Genomic DNA, 16,907 nt, shown 5'->3' with positions numbered 1-16,907 from the left:
GGCCCCATTAAAAGAGGAATTTGCAGGATAGTAGCTGGTACACAGTATGTTAATTCCTTGATATCTTCCATAGTAACTTGTCTGTCTTGTGTCCATGCCTTTTCAAATGGTATATAAACTTTATTCTGCTTTTCAGCATGGAATATATCGGTGTGAATTACATCCATCCTGAAAGAGCCACATGTAGATTTAGTTATCTTTTGGAAGGATTCAAAAAGTGATTCCATGTAAGGGAAAATAGTACTGACCTTGAAGTGTACTCGTTATGCAAGCACATGCTCCTAAGGTTAGGCTGTAGCAGTAAGCATGTGCATTCCTATAGGAGTAAGTGTTAGTTCTGCTTTCATCTGACTTGGGCTGGTACGTTACCATACGGGGAAATGTAAAGGGGGAACATGAGAAAAGCTACAGCTGTGTTCGTCTTGGCTCAGTGGAGCTATGGCTCTTGCACATCCATGAGGCACTGTCCTTTGGAGCAGACATGATACGGGGAACATGCTGTGTCAGCTGAAAAGTTAACATGACTTACTCTGCTTGTCCTTTACTTCCTTTCTTCTCTGCTTCCTGTAGGGTTCCTGTTCTGCAAAACCTGTTCTGTGTGGTATCTGAGTTAATCCTCCCATCTAGAGCTTTTGGGACTGTGTGGTTATGATGCAAACATAACTTAGTGCTAAGGGAGACCTGACACTTCAGACTTCATAGTATGGAAGGCACCTTTTACTGGCAGAAGTCAATTTTCTGACTGCTTATAATTTTATTTGCCAGTTTTCGGCTTTGTTTTTTGTAGCAGCTGTTGATATTTGACCTAAATATTTGTTAGGATGTTCCATTTTGGGAGAGTGAATAAACCAAAGCAACAGAACTATATGTTGTAAGTCAGAGTAATTGCAAGCAGTAAAGTTATGAAATGTTCAATCTTTGCTATTCTAATTAGCTTACAGGTAGCATTTTTAGATACTAAACTGCAGATTGGATGGTAGAATATATGACTTTTATAGGTGTTATTTTGTAAAAAGACAACTTGCTTGGATGTTATTAATTGAGCAGTTAAAACCTGACAGTATTCTAGGCAGACAACGTAAGAGATTGTAATCCCAGCTATTGTTTTAAGCTATAGCCTTGAATTATGGCTGTCATAAACTACCTTTTGAAATAAGTGTCTGAGATTGTTGCTTCTTTGCACTGGCTTGCCATCTTGTATTTGCTTTGATTTTTACGTGTGACTTCTCCCTCCCCCCCACTAGATTTTAAATTTGCACAGACCTCTCCTTTTGCTCGAGGTAATGTGTTCAATGAACCACCATCTTCGCAGCGTCTTAAGCAACAAGAGTCATACAAGAACTTCCTTCGTCTGCAGGTGAATGCACAAACCAGTTGCCATCTGGTTAAATATATTTTAAAATGAGGGATTACAGTCAAAGTAAACCATCACTGATGACTAAAGACCTTACTCAATCATAGCCAAATCTGTACAGAAGAGGTGTACTAAGAGCTATATGCTACTGAGTCTCTCAGAGTTTGCCTTACATAAGAAATGCTTACAAAAGTGATGCTATTAATAGCTGGTTTCATTAATCTAGATTCTGTCTTTTCTTCTCCTCCCCCCCCCCCCCCCCCCCCCCCCCCCCCCCCGAGTACAGCTCTCTAAACTGTACAGTATTGAGTTCTCAAACTGCATACAGTACAACTTTGCATGCATAAAGAAACAAAGATGTTTGTTCTTGGAAGTCTGTATGATACAAATGCATGTTCAACAAAATGAAATGGTGATCAGTGAGGCAATAACAGTGTATTTACTGCTTGGTATATACAACGTGATTGTTCTTCTGCCAGCTTTTGTCTTCTGACCATAGTACTTTGCATGTCATCTTATGCTACAAGAATCAAATATCAAATCAATTAAATATCAAGGAAATCCTAGAAAATTTGAGAGTCATATGGTAGAAATGTCATTTGATGTGGATCTCCTTAAAAGAAAAGATCAAGGGTTTTTTTTTTCCATGTATACTGCTGCCAAAATAGTAAAGAATGGGCAAATCTTTGGCTTCAGTAAGTCAGCACTGTGTCTAAATATATTATACTTGTGGAAAGGAAAAAGATAATTGCTATGAATTCTTTTGTTTTAGTTTCCCATCTTCCATTAGTTAGTTAGTGAAGAGAAGTGTTATTCCAGTACACCCAGAGCAGAGTAAGTGTTATAAAATGTTCAAGTTCTATTGGTAGCCTTTATAGTTAGTGTTCTTACTGGAGGATGATACTGTTAAAGAGGGAACAAAAAAAAAGTTGTAAAATATAATTTTACTTCAAAGGAATTCTGAAGCTGAAATGCTAAGGCTGAGCCTAGGTTTTTTTCGGTTCTTCCATGCAATCTCTGATTGCACAAACAGGTACTGAGTCATAGCAGATCATGATGGTAAATGTAGTTCATCATGATCTAAATGTAGTTCAGGCTGTTGCTGGCTATTGACAGTTGAATACTTCCTTGCTTTATTTTCTAGATTGAAGAGAAGAGACGTAGGGAAGAAGCAGAGCGAGAAAAACTTAGAATGGAAGAAGAAAAGGAAGAAAAACGACTAGCTGAAGAGAGGATGAGAATTCAAAAAGCATATGAAGATGAACAAGAGCAGCAAAGAAGGAAAGAGGAGGAGGTATAGTATTTTGATACCTTGACTTTTTTTCCATGCTAAACTAATCCTTCCTAACATTTGTCCTCTAGATTATGGAGGTAAACAGAGAAGTGTCCTGTGAATTGGTCTACATTAGCCAGAGGAGGGGTACAAAATTGTCAGTATTAACTAGCACATTCTTTTCACTCTTTATGGTATGCTACAGTCTAGAAGTACTGTTATTTCTTCTAAGAAAAATTGTATAGCTTTATTATAATAGATAGTGCTGCTCTCTTTTTTCTAAAGGGAATTGTTTGTGGAGCCAATAAAAAGCTTGGTCAAATTGGTGAATTAAAAAACCCCAACCAATCACAAACAGCCTTTTTTTTTTTTTTTTTTTTTCTTTGTTTGGGGTTTTTTGTTAAGACTCTTAAATCTAGTTTTCATAGAATTATTATTTTATTCTGAACATAGGCTTTACAAAATCTTCCTGTATAGCTTTTTTTGGATTGGCCAGGTTGTATCTTTGAGATAAGAATACTGCTTGTTTTGGAATAATGGCAAGCAAATGTAATTAATACTTTTCATGGAGGTAAACTTGTGATTTAATTCAAACCCAATAACTTTATTTATCAGGTTTGGTAAATTGAATGGATTTGCATAATTCTGAATGTCATAAATAATTGTAGGAAAAGGACACAAGGCAAAGGACACAAGGCCATCAGAGATGGGAAAACCTTTCAGTACTCTGTGGGATGATGAAATCAGGATGTAGGAATTAAAGATTTCTAAGACAGAACACTTAGCTTATATTCTAGATCCTCTTCCCTAGTATGAACAAGTTAGTTGGATGAGTCTTGTCTTCTGGATAACAGCTGGTCTGTTACAGAGTAGGAAGCTAACTCGTGATACTTCTTTTCACAGACACAAGACTAAAATTGCAACTGGATGATCATTTTCTCTGTGGGCTTGTGATAGCATGGTGCATGTTTGCAGTATGTTTTGTTTGAATTTTTGGAAATGACTCCTACAGTTTAGCCTTAACTGGCAGCAGATCTGGGGACACAAACTGGTGTTTATTGAAGTTATTAGGAATTTTGTTAAATGATGTTAGCAGAGCTGAGAGTGCAGACGTTTAATATTTGCGTGGCATCCACATTTTTAATTTGAACTTTCCAAGTCAGCCTAATGAAATATGCTTTTCATTTCATACTAATCGCATTGATGTGTAATTTGAACTTCACAAGGAAAATAAAAAGCAAAACTTTAATAATGTCGAGTCTTTTTTATGTACTAATAACGTTTATGTTGCAGCAAAGACGGAAGCATGAAGAAATAATGAGATTAGGTGAAGAGAGGCAAAAAGAGGCAGAAAGAAGAATAAAAGGAAAAGAAGAAAAGAAAGATGAACAACTTAAACAATATTTTGAGAAAGAAAAGAAGGAAGAGGAAAAGAAGGTGGTATGCTTCAGTGACTTTCTAAAATAAAAATGCTTCTTCCTAATTTTAAAAAGTAACTGCATTTTAAGGAAATTGCATGATTGCTTAGACCTGTACCTTCAGTGTTGTTTCCCTCTTAGTTTATCAAGCTACAGAATGCTTAGACAGATACTTACAATACACACATGGAGAACAGCTGATGGAAAATCAGACATACTTCAGTGGTAGCTTATCTTGCTGATCAGATTTGCATTAAATAGTAAACCCAAGATAAGTAAGAGCAAGTTGCACTATAGTTGATTTTTATATCCGCTGTGAAGTGTCGTGGCCTGCTTTTGCTGAGATTCAATGCAAATAAAAATAAAGTTATGTAATTTAGAGGACTAAAGACTGCTCATCTTTAACAATGGTGGGTTTTGTAATTTCATGATTTTCCTTTGACCTGTATGATGTAAGTTGGCCATCACATAGAATTCTGATGGACAAAATCTAAGTAAAATATTAAATGTTTTCTCTTCTAGAAATTTCTACATGTCATTTCTCTAAAATGGACAGTTACAATGGATGTGTTTAGAGGAAAAAGAGATATGCATCTTAACAATAAACTTAAAAACCTACATTTTAGAAAAAAAATATTAAAATTACTATAGGTAGAAATTAAAATACTGTGAAATAATTTTTGCAATAATTTTATGTGGTTAAGAGTTGAAATAAAATTAAATACAGAAATTATGCTATTAAGATAAGATAAAGCATTTTTATGTCAAATGAAGAATATTAACAGAACTCTTCCAAAATAATACTTTATTCAGTATCTACAGGAATGTAGTTTTAATCTTGCTTTTCCTCCCTGCAGTTTTCAAGGCAGCCTTCTCCCATCGTTCCTGCCCTTCAGAAAAAATTAAAAGAAGAAAGAATTCCCTCTCCTGAGAGCCATATATCTTGCAATGCACAAGTATGATTTTTATAGTAAACATTTACTGATTTATTTAAGACAGTATAATGTATGAAATCCTACTTGGTTTTTAATGTTTGCCATTTATTATTGGAATACCACAAATAACTGGAGACAGTCTTTATATTATCCTGTCTTACAGCTCTGAAATTTAATATTCAATTGTATTCAAAGTATTGAAGAATTTTTTTTGGGGTGTGATACTTCTATTTGCTTTCTGCATGTACATTTTCTGTAGAGATCAGTATCTCATTTTTGAGTGTACAAACTCCATCCAGACCCTTACCCAGGGTCTAATGGCCTCAAGGTTTAGGATAAGAAAATTTGCATCTAATCTAGCAAATCATTGCATTCACGTAGAGAAGAACTTAGCTTGGGCATGAAGTTTAATGTTGATTTCTAGCTACAGACATTACTGTTTTATCGTAATTTTTTTGAAGGTATAAAAAGATTGTAACTCCTAATACACTTTGTTTTCTTTTTTGCATCACGAATGTGGTTATAGTCTCAAGATCACTCACTTCTTACTCACTTTCTCTCAATTTAATCTTCCCTGGGACTTTTTTTTTTTAAATAAAATAAATTTCTCCTGTGAAGAGTAGATTAAATAATTGTCTAAGATATTTGAATCTCAGACTATACTTCTGACTTTTTATTGGAAACGTTCTTTTTACCACCTGTCTCTATGAACAGGGCTAAATACTTCGAAAATGAACTTGCTGTGAAAATGGTAATTTGGCAAAATACTTCATAGTGCAGTTTCAGAAAATGTTTTAAGACTTTAAGCCTTCTTTAAAATTGTTTTCCCTACATATTAAGAATTCTCTGGAGGAGGATTTTTTCTGTCTTTGCAGAACTTGGTATAGCTTTGTCTAGATCTCTGAATAGTGCATTATAGGTATTATCAAAGTAATTTGGATTATACATTTAAAGATCAAATTTAATAAAACCTTAGGCATTAACAACCTGCAAGGTTACTATTCTGTCTTCTCGTAGTGGTGGTAGTTAATGTAAATTGGACATAAAATAAGGAAATAAAATGTGCTTATGTCTGCTATATTTTCTTCCTTCGACGTATTAACATTTCGTATTCATTATGATCACTAGGATCTTCCACAACCAAGGGTTCCTTCTCCACCTGTTCCTGCTAGAAGAAATGAGTTGCGTGCACTTGGTAGGTGTTGTCTCTATTGCAAGCTCACTTTCTATTACAATGTAGTTGTCCTCAGTAACTTCTCTTTCTTGCCTACAAAGGAATAGCCTTACAAAGTTTACATTTCTACATGGATGTTCTCTCTGTCTTAGTATTATCAGTGTATTCGTGTGGTGTATGAAATGCTATGATTCTTGTGTTTGTGTAATCCTTGTTTTAATTAACATTTCGTTATCTCTTTCTTTTTTTCCAACTTACATGTATGAGGTAGGCAGAAAAGTGTCTCTGACACTTTGTATTTTTAAAATATTTGTGTTAAATTCCAGAGGAAAGAAAGAATGTTTTAAATGAATTATCAGAGATGAGGAAACAGCTTCATAGTGAAGGGAGGCGACTGCAGGAACAGTTGCTAAATGTGGCCAGTGATGATGATGTACCAATTACACGGTAAGAATTTAATCTTCAGTTTTAAAAATTAGATTTTGCACAGGAAATCAAAGCTACTGTGTGTTAGCAACTAGTATTAGTTGGCTAACATACATAGATGAAGTAAAAATATAAAGATAGAACTTGTATATACAATTTTTTTTTTTCCTCTATTGTGTATGGAGTTTTTCCAAGAATCTTACTAAAGTTTAGTGTAAGAATGCCTGTACTGGTAAGATTGGAAGTTGCAATACTCTTGTGTTGGAGAATGGTCCAAAACAGATGTCTAAGGTGGATTTTTATCTTACTGCCTTTTTCCTAGGTCACAATTTGTGCCTGTAAACTGCAGTACTACTGCTGCTGAATATGCTTATGAATAGCATACTGCTGTGGAAGTACTTTCTTTTTGAAAATCATAACCTTTTTATGTATAAAAAGAATTTGGTTTACTTCCAAAATGTATTAGTTACTCATATCAATTAGTTGGAAAAGACTCATCAGATTATCAGTCTTAGTTCCACTCCATGAAGTATGAATGTTTTTTTTTAAGTAGGTTATCGTTTTTTGTAACACAACATGCCGTGTTACTACTTTCAGATTTGTTTTCCTGTTTTGATAGCTTTATTTATCGATATAAAATGTGAGCTTTATCAGTATTATATTTCCATCCAACTCATTAATATTATAGTGTTAAATTATATTCTGCTTTTTTTACAAACTTTTCAAGTGGGAGGAGAGAGAAGAATCCAAAGGACATATTTGAGATGGCCAGACGTAGGATACAGGCTCCAGTAAGGCGACCATCATCAAAGGTGGCACAAGATCCTGTCAATATACAAAATATCAGGGAATTTAATGAACTTAAATATAAAGGCAAGTAGATCTTCTTGTTATTGATTAAAAAACGTAGTGAAGCTTCTGTTTTTTTCCTCCATCTTCTGCGCCAACCAGGATTTAAAGATAGAAATGGGGCTTTTTTCAGCTACGGCCCATATACAACATACTCTGTGGACAGCATTTTGTATGTGTGTAGATCTTTTTGTGTAGCCGCTTCTACAAGTGCACACAGATTGTGGCATTGTAAAGCTGAGTTATCACTCAAGAGTTACTTCCTGAGCTTCTGGTCCTTGCTGCTTAAACTTCTTATGTGTTTAATGTTATGATGTTACTACAAGTAGGCTGAATTTTATTTTTTACCACCAGCAAATTATGATTCTGTGTAACTTTGTTTCTCCTTTATCAGAAAATACATTTTTTTATATTAACAAAAATAAAAATAGTAAAACTGTGAAATTGTTGCTGAAGTGGCTTATCCTTTTGGCCATTGTCTCCATTATTTTTATATTTTTAATGACTTTGCATCTGTAACTAGTTCTTAAAAAATGTTTTTCAGAAATGTTGGTTTAGGGAAAAATTTAAATTTCGTATCCTTACTCTAGATTCTGAAACACGTATGGGCTTGAGGCACATGTATCCTGATCCTCCAAAAGATGACCAGACTCTAGAGATTCAGCAGCAGGCACTCTTGAGGGAGCAGCAGAAGAAACTTAACAGAATGAGAATCAGGAGAGAAATAGAAGGTAAGGAATGAACGGTCCGAGATAACATCAATGATTTTTTAATTTGTTTTGTATTTGATAAGAATTAAAAAACACCAGCTGTACTTTTACTTCTTTCAAGTCCAATGTCAGCGCTGCAGTACAAAACAGTAAAACACTGGAACGCTGAAATTGTCATAATGTAAAGCATAAAAAAAAATAATCAACTAGTGCTTCATACTTTAGAAAAATGCAAGAGAAGATTAGTTTCTTAAAAAAAACTACAGAACAGTAAAACACTTCAGCTGATTTGTGATAAAAGTGTTAGCAGCTAGGTTCCTTGTGGCATTTTTTCAGTTCTCACTGAGGAAGTAGATGGCTTTGAACTGTGCATTTTAACCAGTGTGTGTGTCTTCATCTTGATCTGTTTAATGGAATAGGTTTCTTCTATTTCCATAGTCTTGGGTTGGCTATTTCAAAGTTTCAAAAATCTGTATCTGTAAATAGGCTTTGCTTTAGGAAGTACATTGTAAGATATCATAACTACTTTGAGGTTCCAGAATGAAAATGTTGCTTGTATCACTTAATAGAGATAATCTTAATACAGTAAAACATTTTGGCTGCATATTGCAGAGGCAGTGAAAAGTAAATGCAATGCCCCTTTTTTGCATGCTGCACTTAATTCCACATGTAATGTTCCTTCAGATAGCTTTTATGAACAGTTGTGAAAGAGCAATATCCTGTTACTTTAGATGCAATGTAAAAATATCATGAGAGTTGCTTCAGCCTTTCTAAGTTACAGTTGCACCTATACAAATGAACTCAATTTTGAGTGCAAGATGCAAATTTCTCAACAACGTGTTTGTCTCCATAATTCAGACTGGCCTAATTAAATTTTTGAAGAGAAAGTAACTTTATTTCTGTGGTGGGTTAGCCCTGGCTAGCAGCCAAACTCCCATCCAGCCGCTTGCTCATGTCCCCTCACTTGTGGCCCTTGGTGAGATGGTAGGGGCAATGGGAAGAATAAAGCTTGTTGGCTGAAGTACAGCCAGGGAGATTGCTTACCGATTGCTGTTGTGGGAAAAACAGACTTGACTTGGGTAAAATTAACCTAATTATTGTCAATTCAGATATTTAATTACTGATTTTGAGTAGTGGGAAACAAAAAGACATCAAACCCACACCTTTTCTGCCTCCTTCTCTGTGCCCAGTGTCACTCCTCTACTCCTGACACCTCTGCTTTGCTTCCTTGGTACCACACCAGGTTACGCTCAGTCCCTTCGATGATACAGTGAGCAGCGTCAGGCCAGGCGGTAATTCCCCCTGGCAGAATTACAGTCAGTACACAGTGGTTTCTCTCTGCTGCTCCTGTCTTCTTGCACCTTTCAGTCTGCTCTACCATGGTCTCTTCCAGAGGCTGCAGGGGAGTCTCTGCTCCAGCACATGGAGCACCTCCTTCCCCTCCTTCTCCGACCTTGGCGTCTGCGGGGCTGCTTCTCATACTTTGGCCACTCTCCTCACTGCCATGCTTCATTTTTCCCTTTCTTACTATGTTTTCACAGAGGCACTACAAGCTTGGCTGATGGGCTCAGCTGTGTCCTGTGGAGGGTCTGCTGCGGTGCTGGCTGTGCTTGGCACAGTGCAGCTCCTGACATCTCACAGCGGCCACCCCTGCAACCCCTTCTTGCCACAGACACCCAGCACAATTTCAGATTGCTCAGACCTTCTTTAGCCTTAGAGATGAGGTGAAAGTTTGACATAAAAAACCCCAAATGCATTTGAAAGGAAAATAGTTACACCTTGCCATACGGCTTTACATAAACTGAATGCCTCTTCTTACCGCTGGTTGTGCTTTGAGGCTCGTTTGTATTGCCTGTTAATAGACCCATATGTGAGTACGATTAATAAAATCGATACCAAGGTGTGAAGGGTGACAGTTAACTTGCAGGTGTTTTGTTTGGTACCCTGATGAGCGTTAAAGATTATTCCTATTCCATCTTGGACAGATGTGCTGGTGTTGAAGCGATGTGTGCAATATTTCTTATGGATAACATCGTAGTTGCAAACAAGTGTGTCTGTACCACTTTCTGTGTTAATTACAAGTTGTTGAGTATCATTTAGTGTCTAAGTGGAATGTATAGGGTTGTCTTCAGTCTTCCCCTTTGTGAGATCGACTGAAATAGTGAAAAATAATTGACTGGCTTCAACTGAGATTTATGGGGTTTGGTTTTGTTTTTCCATTGTTAGGATATTTTTCAATAAGTCAGCCTGAGAATGTTTTAATTTCATGTTGTCTGGAGAAGAACCTCTGCCACCTAGAAAGCAAATTTGCCTTTTTCATTAATTTTTAAGGACAAGCAGTCATTTTAGATGTGTCCCAATGCTAAATGGATAATGCAGGCTTACATGGCGACAACCTGAAGAGGCATTTCCTTGGACAACGTAGATTGGTTGGTAGGCAAGCAGCCGATTTTTAAAATGACTTTCCACTGATGCTCATAGAGGATTTTTGAGGAGCTTTTCCTCTCTGTTTCTTTCTCCTACTGCTTTATAACATCATTTAACTTTATAGTCTGTCACTGTGTATTAAGCAGGAGAATTAATTAGTTGCCATGTATCTCTCTATTTCCAGTTTATTTTCCTTAGAGACAAGTTTATCATCTTCCTCTCACTGAAAATAGATGAGTGGTTTTATTGTCTGATTTAAGGCAGAGTGAAAGATGAATTAAAGCAATAAGCGTTTTTGTACTGTAGGCGAAAGGCTCACCTGTTTTCCCACACTATATATAAGTGTTCTTTCCCTTACATGTTTTATATGCTGTTTCCCTCTCATAAGCTTTTTCTTTCTTTTTTTTTTCTCTTCTCTTTATGTAAAAGATGACTAATAGTGGAACTATAGCCTGAGAAATTAATGATTTATTAAAGGTCCTGAATTTTTTTAATGCTTGCTGTGTCCCTATAAATAAGGCGATCTTTTGCAGACTTTTGGATGACTTGTTATTTTGGAGGATAGGAGGGAAAGGCACAGGAGCAGGTTTGCTGTTGATCCACTGCAGCGATAGGCTCTGCTTTTTGGGAAGGGGCTGATCGTCAGTCCAGGAGGAGTGACAGCCCGTGTGCTGTGGTTTTTGATGCTAGACAAGATCAGCTACACGCTGAATAAGTTTGCTAGACAGTTTTTATGTCTTGCATCTCTATCTTATTAAATATTTTATTTGAAGACTTAAACCCTCGGTTTTGCTGCTTTGTCTTTCCAGCCTGCGTGGGGTCATTGGTAGCTTAACTTTCAGGAGGGGGTTCTCTGTGCTCTCCAGAGTTGACGGTTTTATGCTTAGACAAGTACTTTCCTCTGAAATTATTGCTGTCTAGTTAAACCTCTCGACATCTCTTTGAAAGCTGCAAACGCAGTGCGCTCAGCATGTTGAGTGTACCTTCACTCTTGGGGCTTTCTGCTGTCTCCTGCTCTGATTATTGCACCCTGACAGAAACGAAGAGAACAGATTTCATCTAACACAGTTGTTGTGACACTGCTCCCTTCTTGCTAGTCAAATTGGTTGTTGAGATGCCCCGCCTAGGGAAGAACATCATTAGTCTTGAGTTCTGTTGATACAAATATGACTGTTTAGCTACACAAGCATACCTATTCCTGGCAAGCAGATGCTTGGAATATAGAATAAATACCTTTTTAGTATCTATGAGTTTTTACAAATGTTTAGTTTCACTACATATTAATGAGACTCCTGACTCCCTTGGTCTAGTTCTTGATAGATAAAAAAAATGGCAAAAAAAAGTGGGGTCAGGAAATAATGGCTCAGGTGATCCTTAATTATGGAAGAAATAATTCCGTTTTGGCGCTCTGATTTCTGAAATTTGGTACAGCTTTTTTCTACTTGGTTCACGGCAAATTTAAACAAAAATTGATAAATTAGAGAGATTATTGGGGGTTTTTTTGTGTCCTAGCTGTGAAGTTCAGATGAAATTTAATATAATTAATTATTGACAATAATATAGTTCTAGTGTGAAAAGTATGTCTGCTCTTTGGGAGGAACTGATGAATGCAGCCTTAAGAAAGGTCTGCACATACTCAGTGTTCTTAGAAATATACTACCATGTTCTGTTTGATTTCTCTGACTCTACTTAAATGGACATAAGGAAACTGAAATAAACATTGCATTCAAATGTTTTAAAAATATTAGTTACAATGTGTGTAATTTTAAAGAAGTAATACATAAGTCTTAATTTTTGTAATAATATGCTAATAGAACTTTTAATATGTTTTAGTATTAACTTTATATGTCAGTGCTATTTTTTTGTCCCTTGTCTATGTGGCTTTTATTGATGAAGATGATTTTGCTTCTGGCAGTAACCCACAAACCATGGGACTGGTAAGAATAAAAGTTTTTGTTTTACTTTGCTGTTTTCAAATGTGAGGAAATACTGTCTCACAGACTTGGAGAAAGGAATTAACGCTTAAATAGCAAGACAGCAAGTTTATTTACTTCTCTTGCTTGTCAATACAATGAGTAATGGCTTCTTTAAACTTGATATAAAAGTTGTTTATCTTCATATCTATAAATAGTTTGATTCTTTTATTCCCTTCTTTTTATGTCCATTGGTACTTATTTTATATTCATATGATGATAGATTGCTACTAGTGGTGGAAATTAGTAGAAAAAGCCAAGCCAGAAGCAGTTGCTCTGAATTCAGGTGACTTAAGTGATGCACATGACAGTCAATAATTAGATCCATTGTCTCAAATGTATTTATTGATGTATTTATTGATGGAAATGTTTGTGGTAACACCAATTGCCACAACAGTTGCCATGTGTAGGTGATTTTAGCAAATAGGATTACTACAGGAAAGTAAAACCCCCCTAATGCATAAAGGGAACATGAGTTATTTAAAAATATATAGCTTTTTTTATAGCCATAAAGTAAGCAATAGTACAGAACCTTTGTAGAGCTGCTGTTTGCTTTGCAGAAGTTTGGTAATTAGTGTACACTAATTATAATTTGGCTCCAGAAAGATACTGAGGCATCTGAATTTGCATGTCTTCTGTTTCACTTCTGTAGTTCAGGAGTGAGTCTCATCAGTCCTTGAAAAATACACCGTTGGAATCGGATAGCACTTTTATCAGTGAGTTTATACTTCCCCTTAATGATGTTATGAGTGTACAAACATGTCATTTAATCTAAGGATGTATCTCTAAAAAGACTACTACTGTTTTAAAAGTTGCAGTGGGTGTAGCTATGGTGATTGTTGTAAAGTATTAGAAAATTATGCCTCTGAATTTAAATGCAGATCTTTATGGAGTCGTACTGCAACAAATTTGTGTAGGTCACACCTAAAATTATTGATGCTGCTCACTCGCCTTATACCACTTCACATCTTTTCATGAGAAGGCGTCTTTCTGTGCTCATTGTGCTCTGACTGGGATGTTAGCCTTGTCAAGGAGGTTTTTCTGACATCTTCCCAGCTTTGGATAAAGAAAAGCTAGTATTTGTTCAGCTAGTTTGTAACAAGGGTAGAATATGCAACGCTCTCCTATTGTTCTGCAGCAAATAACACAATTTATTAGCAATCACAGCTTACAATTAGGAGCTGTCCATAGTGAAAAACAAAAGTGTTGAGCAGCTAGGGATTCTTTTCACTTTTATTCTTTCATTTTACAAGTGTGCTTGATTTTAAGTATGATTATAAGGGTATAAAATAGTGATTCTAAATTGCTCACTTTTCTGCTGTTCACATTCGTTTCACTTCATTTCACATAACTTGTAAATGTTCTTGTTTCTTAATCATCTGAAATAGAATGATTTTTAGTTTTCTTAAGATTTTTGTATAGAGGTCTATGTCTCGCATTGTCTTACATCTCTTTGTTCAACCTTTATATGCATGTAGGTAAAAGTGCTGTTTCAGATGTGTTTTGTTTCCAGGCACTAGAAATAAAAAGGCCAGAATATATCTTCTCTTTTTTAAAAAAACCAACCAGCTCAGGCCTCTAGGTGTTATATTCCATTAGCGGGCATTACAGAACCTTGAAATTCTCTTCAATCATCTATGGGAAATCATCTTACAAGGTTTTATTCTTTGCTGTAAGGGAGATGCAGTAGATCCCTGCACGTGCTTTTTAATGAAACTAGGTATGTTTCTATATACCGATGATTTTTGCCTCTGGCTTTGGTCAAAAGGCAAGTTTTTCATTTGAAGTGTATTCAAACTTACTCTGTTAACGTGCAAGTCCCGGAGTACAGGATAGAACCTGGCACGGGGAAGGGCACAGGACGGGGCATTCAGGCTCGTTCAGTGCATTTGGTACTGTCGGTAGTCTGCAATACCATCTTCTACAGGTTAGGAAATACTAACCGAGCAGAGGACTAATCACGCCACCACCAAAACATTCAGCAGATCCTACTGACCTGTATGACAGCGTGGTCGATAATGTGAATAATCCAACAATGTTTGTCATATTTAATGACATTCAGGCATATCCTGAATACCTTATTACTTTCAGAAAACAGAATATTCTTTATAGACTGTATGTGTTAATTACAGTCCTAATTTGTTAGTTACTGACTAATTTGTTAGTTACAGTCCAAATGATGAAAGGATGCTTTAGGAGAGTCCATCAGTCTAGAATCTGGCCAAATATCCTGTCTCTAACAGCAGCCAGAAGAGGCGCATAGGGAAGAACATAAGGTGCCGGGCAGACATGCAGCAGCACTGCGGAGTACTCTGCCAGCCTCCAGCGCCTTGTGGCACGGAGGCTTCCTGAGTCGAATGCTGTGTGTTTGCATTTAATAAGTCTTGATGAGCTGGGTCTTTAACACATCTCTCACGAATCGGGATCGGCATTTCTGAATCTCTGTTTACCATCAGCGGTATTGTGTTTCTAGATTTCCACTCAATGTATTCTGTGAATGATCTCCTTTCGTCTGCTCTGAATCTGCCACCAGTGTGATGAGGTGCTCCTTGGTTTTGTTCAGCACTTTCACAAGGTTCATGATATTTATAGTTCTTTCTCTATTTCCTTCTTATCCCCATCCAGCTGATTCTTGCAGCTTAGTGAGATGATGGAGTTAACTCATGATACTACTCATCCCCTTTTCTTTTTCTTTTTTCCCCGGATCGTTTATGACAATGGTGAAAAACATGTTCCCCAATACTGAGCTGTAGGCACGAACTAAAACTTTGTTACTCTTTACATTGTTTGGGCTTTATAAATGGCTATTAACATTCTGAATATGAATCTAGTGACTTCCATCCTTGAAATGAAAAATAAAAGCTCTCATTATCTATGGGCTCCCTTCTCTGTGAATTGTGCTGCTCACATTGTCTGAGGGTGTCTTGTGAAATACTTGTGGTGTATTGTAACAATGTTTTTAATTTCATAAGTAGAGCATAACACTGCCCTCTGTTTTGTTCTGTTTGTGGGGGTTCTTTGACATGGGTTTAAAATCTCACTCAATTTTGTAATAATGTCAGCATTACAAATGGATTTGTCTTTATCCCCTAGAACTCAGAAATTCGAGGCAATTAGGAATAAAGACTTTTTTTTTTCCTCACTTGAAACACTAGAATTCCTTAGTGTTAATGCAGCGATTTGAAAGCATGTCTGTGTAGCAGTATCTGAGTGACAGATGCTTAAAGAACAAGTAGCATCTTGCACTGATGAAACACTAAAGGTACAAATAAATTATTCTTTAGCTTGTACTTTGTTGTGATAAATTCACAACAATTTTTTGTATTCTGAGTAATAGCACTATTTTGAATATAATGAAGTTCAACTGATCTTGTTACTAGGATTCTGATACGTGGATTGTTAGCCATATACCATTTGAAAATTACACTTTTATTTTTTAGATTTATTTTTTTTACTTTAAACATTTGTGATGAGAACATGAGAAACCGATGAAACTGGGGGAGGGAAAATAGGAGAGGGGAATAAAATTTTTATTTCTGAGGAAAAACCAACTGGCAACATGAAAGGATTTTTAAAAACCCTTTCGTTTCTCTTAACTTTTTTGATATCAATCAAATTTATTTTTCAAACCAAAGTATTTAAGTTTTCAACCACAATTATTGTTTGTTACATTTAATATTTCATTTTAAGATCTTTAGAAACTCATAAATGATACAAAATATATCATTAAATTATATTTTCAAATTGCTAGGAAATGAAAAAACTTATTTCCACAGTTGTGATTTGTTTTTAGTGTCATACTACCTAATTTCAGACAAATGCTGCAGAATAGTTCAGTACTCTGTGTGTGTGTGTGTATATATATATTTACACACATTTATCTTTTTTTTTTTTTTTTTTTAACTTACTGTCATACTAGAGTAAGAGCCTTTCCAAAAGGTGACTTTGTTGGCACACAGAGTAATTGGTGGTAATGGATTCTGTACTGGTTTTGTTAAGCTGAGTCCTTTCTTTTTCTGGGAGGCTCTGTTCTTGGAGGTGGCAGAGGGACTGAACTAGAAAACAGCCCACTGTCTAGATCAAGCAGTGGCAAAGGCATAAACCAGCCCCTCACTATGATCAGAAATTTATTTAGTTATTTATTTTTCTATAAACAAGATTCTAACACTTTATTACATTAAAAGCCTAAGATGCCTAAGGATATGTGATTAAGGCATTGATTATATTATCATGTTCCATGTAACATTATCATTCCATTTAATGTTCAATATTCCATGTAACATATTTGCATACATAATTTATGACATGATTGTATCTTTCTATGTCTTCAATTTGCCCAGTGTTCTCTCTTTCAAGTACTCATTTGAG

At 35.9% G+C, this 16,907-nt stretch overlaps 1 protein-coding gene across 10 annotated transcripts in view; it reads left to right on the top strand.

Annotated features, from left to right (window-relative positions):
• The window catches only part of CSPP1 (centrosome and spindle pole associated protein 1), a 64,119-nt gene that overhangs the window by 41,297 nt on the left and 5,915 nt on the right, over positions 1-16,907 (top strand). For 7 of the 10 annotated variants that reach the window (XM_055704593.1, XM_055704592.1, XM_027811111.2 and 4 more), the window contains 10 exons: positions 1,245-1,357; positions 2,499-2,648; positions 3,921-4,067; positions 4,903-5,001; positions 6,109-6,175; positions 6,481-6,601; positions 7,308-7,453; positions 8,020-8,160; positions 12,463-12,503; positions 13,192-13,255. In XM_055704593.1, the coding sequence (XP_055560568.1) occupies positions 1,245-1,357; positions 2,499-2,648; positions 3,921-4,067; positions 4,903-5,001; positions 6,109-6,175; positions 6,481-6,601; positions 7,308-7,453; positions 8,020-8,160; positions 12,463-12,503; positions 13,192-13,255 (1,089 nt within the window). The remainder of the gene's footprint in view (positions 1-1,244; positions 1,358-2,498; positions 2,649-3,920; positions 4,068-4,902; positions 5,002-6,108; positions 6,176-6,480; positions 6,602-7,307; positions 7,454-8,019; positions 8,161-12,462; positions 12,504-13,191; positions 13,256-16,907) is intronic. The other 3 variants (XM_055704596.1, XM_055704594.1, XM_014283229.3) reach the window with 1 other exon arrangement.

Source organism: Falco cherrug, chromosome 3 (assembly GCF_023634085.1).
Source record: "Falco cherrug isolate bFalChe1 chromosome 3, bFalChe1.pri, whole genome shotgun sequence".
Taxonomy (NCBI): domain Eukaryota; kingdom Metazoa; phylum Chordata; class Aves; order Falconiformes; family Falconidae; genus Falco; species Falco cherrug.
This window is presented reverse-complemented; position numbering and strand designations above follow the sequence as displayed.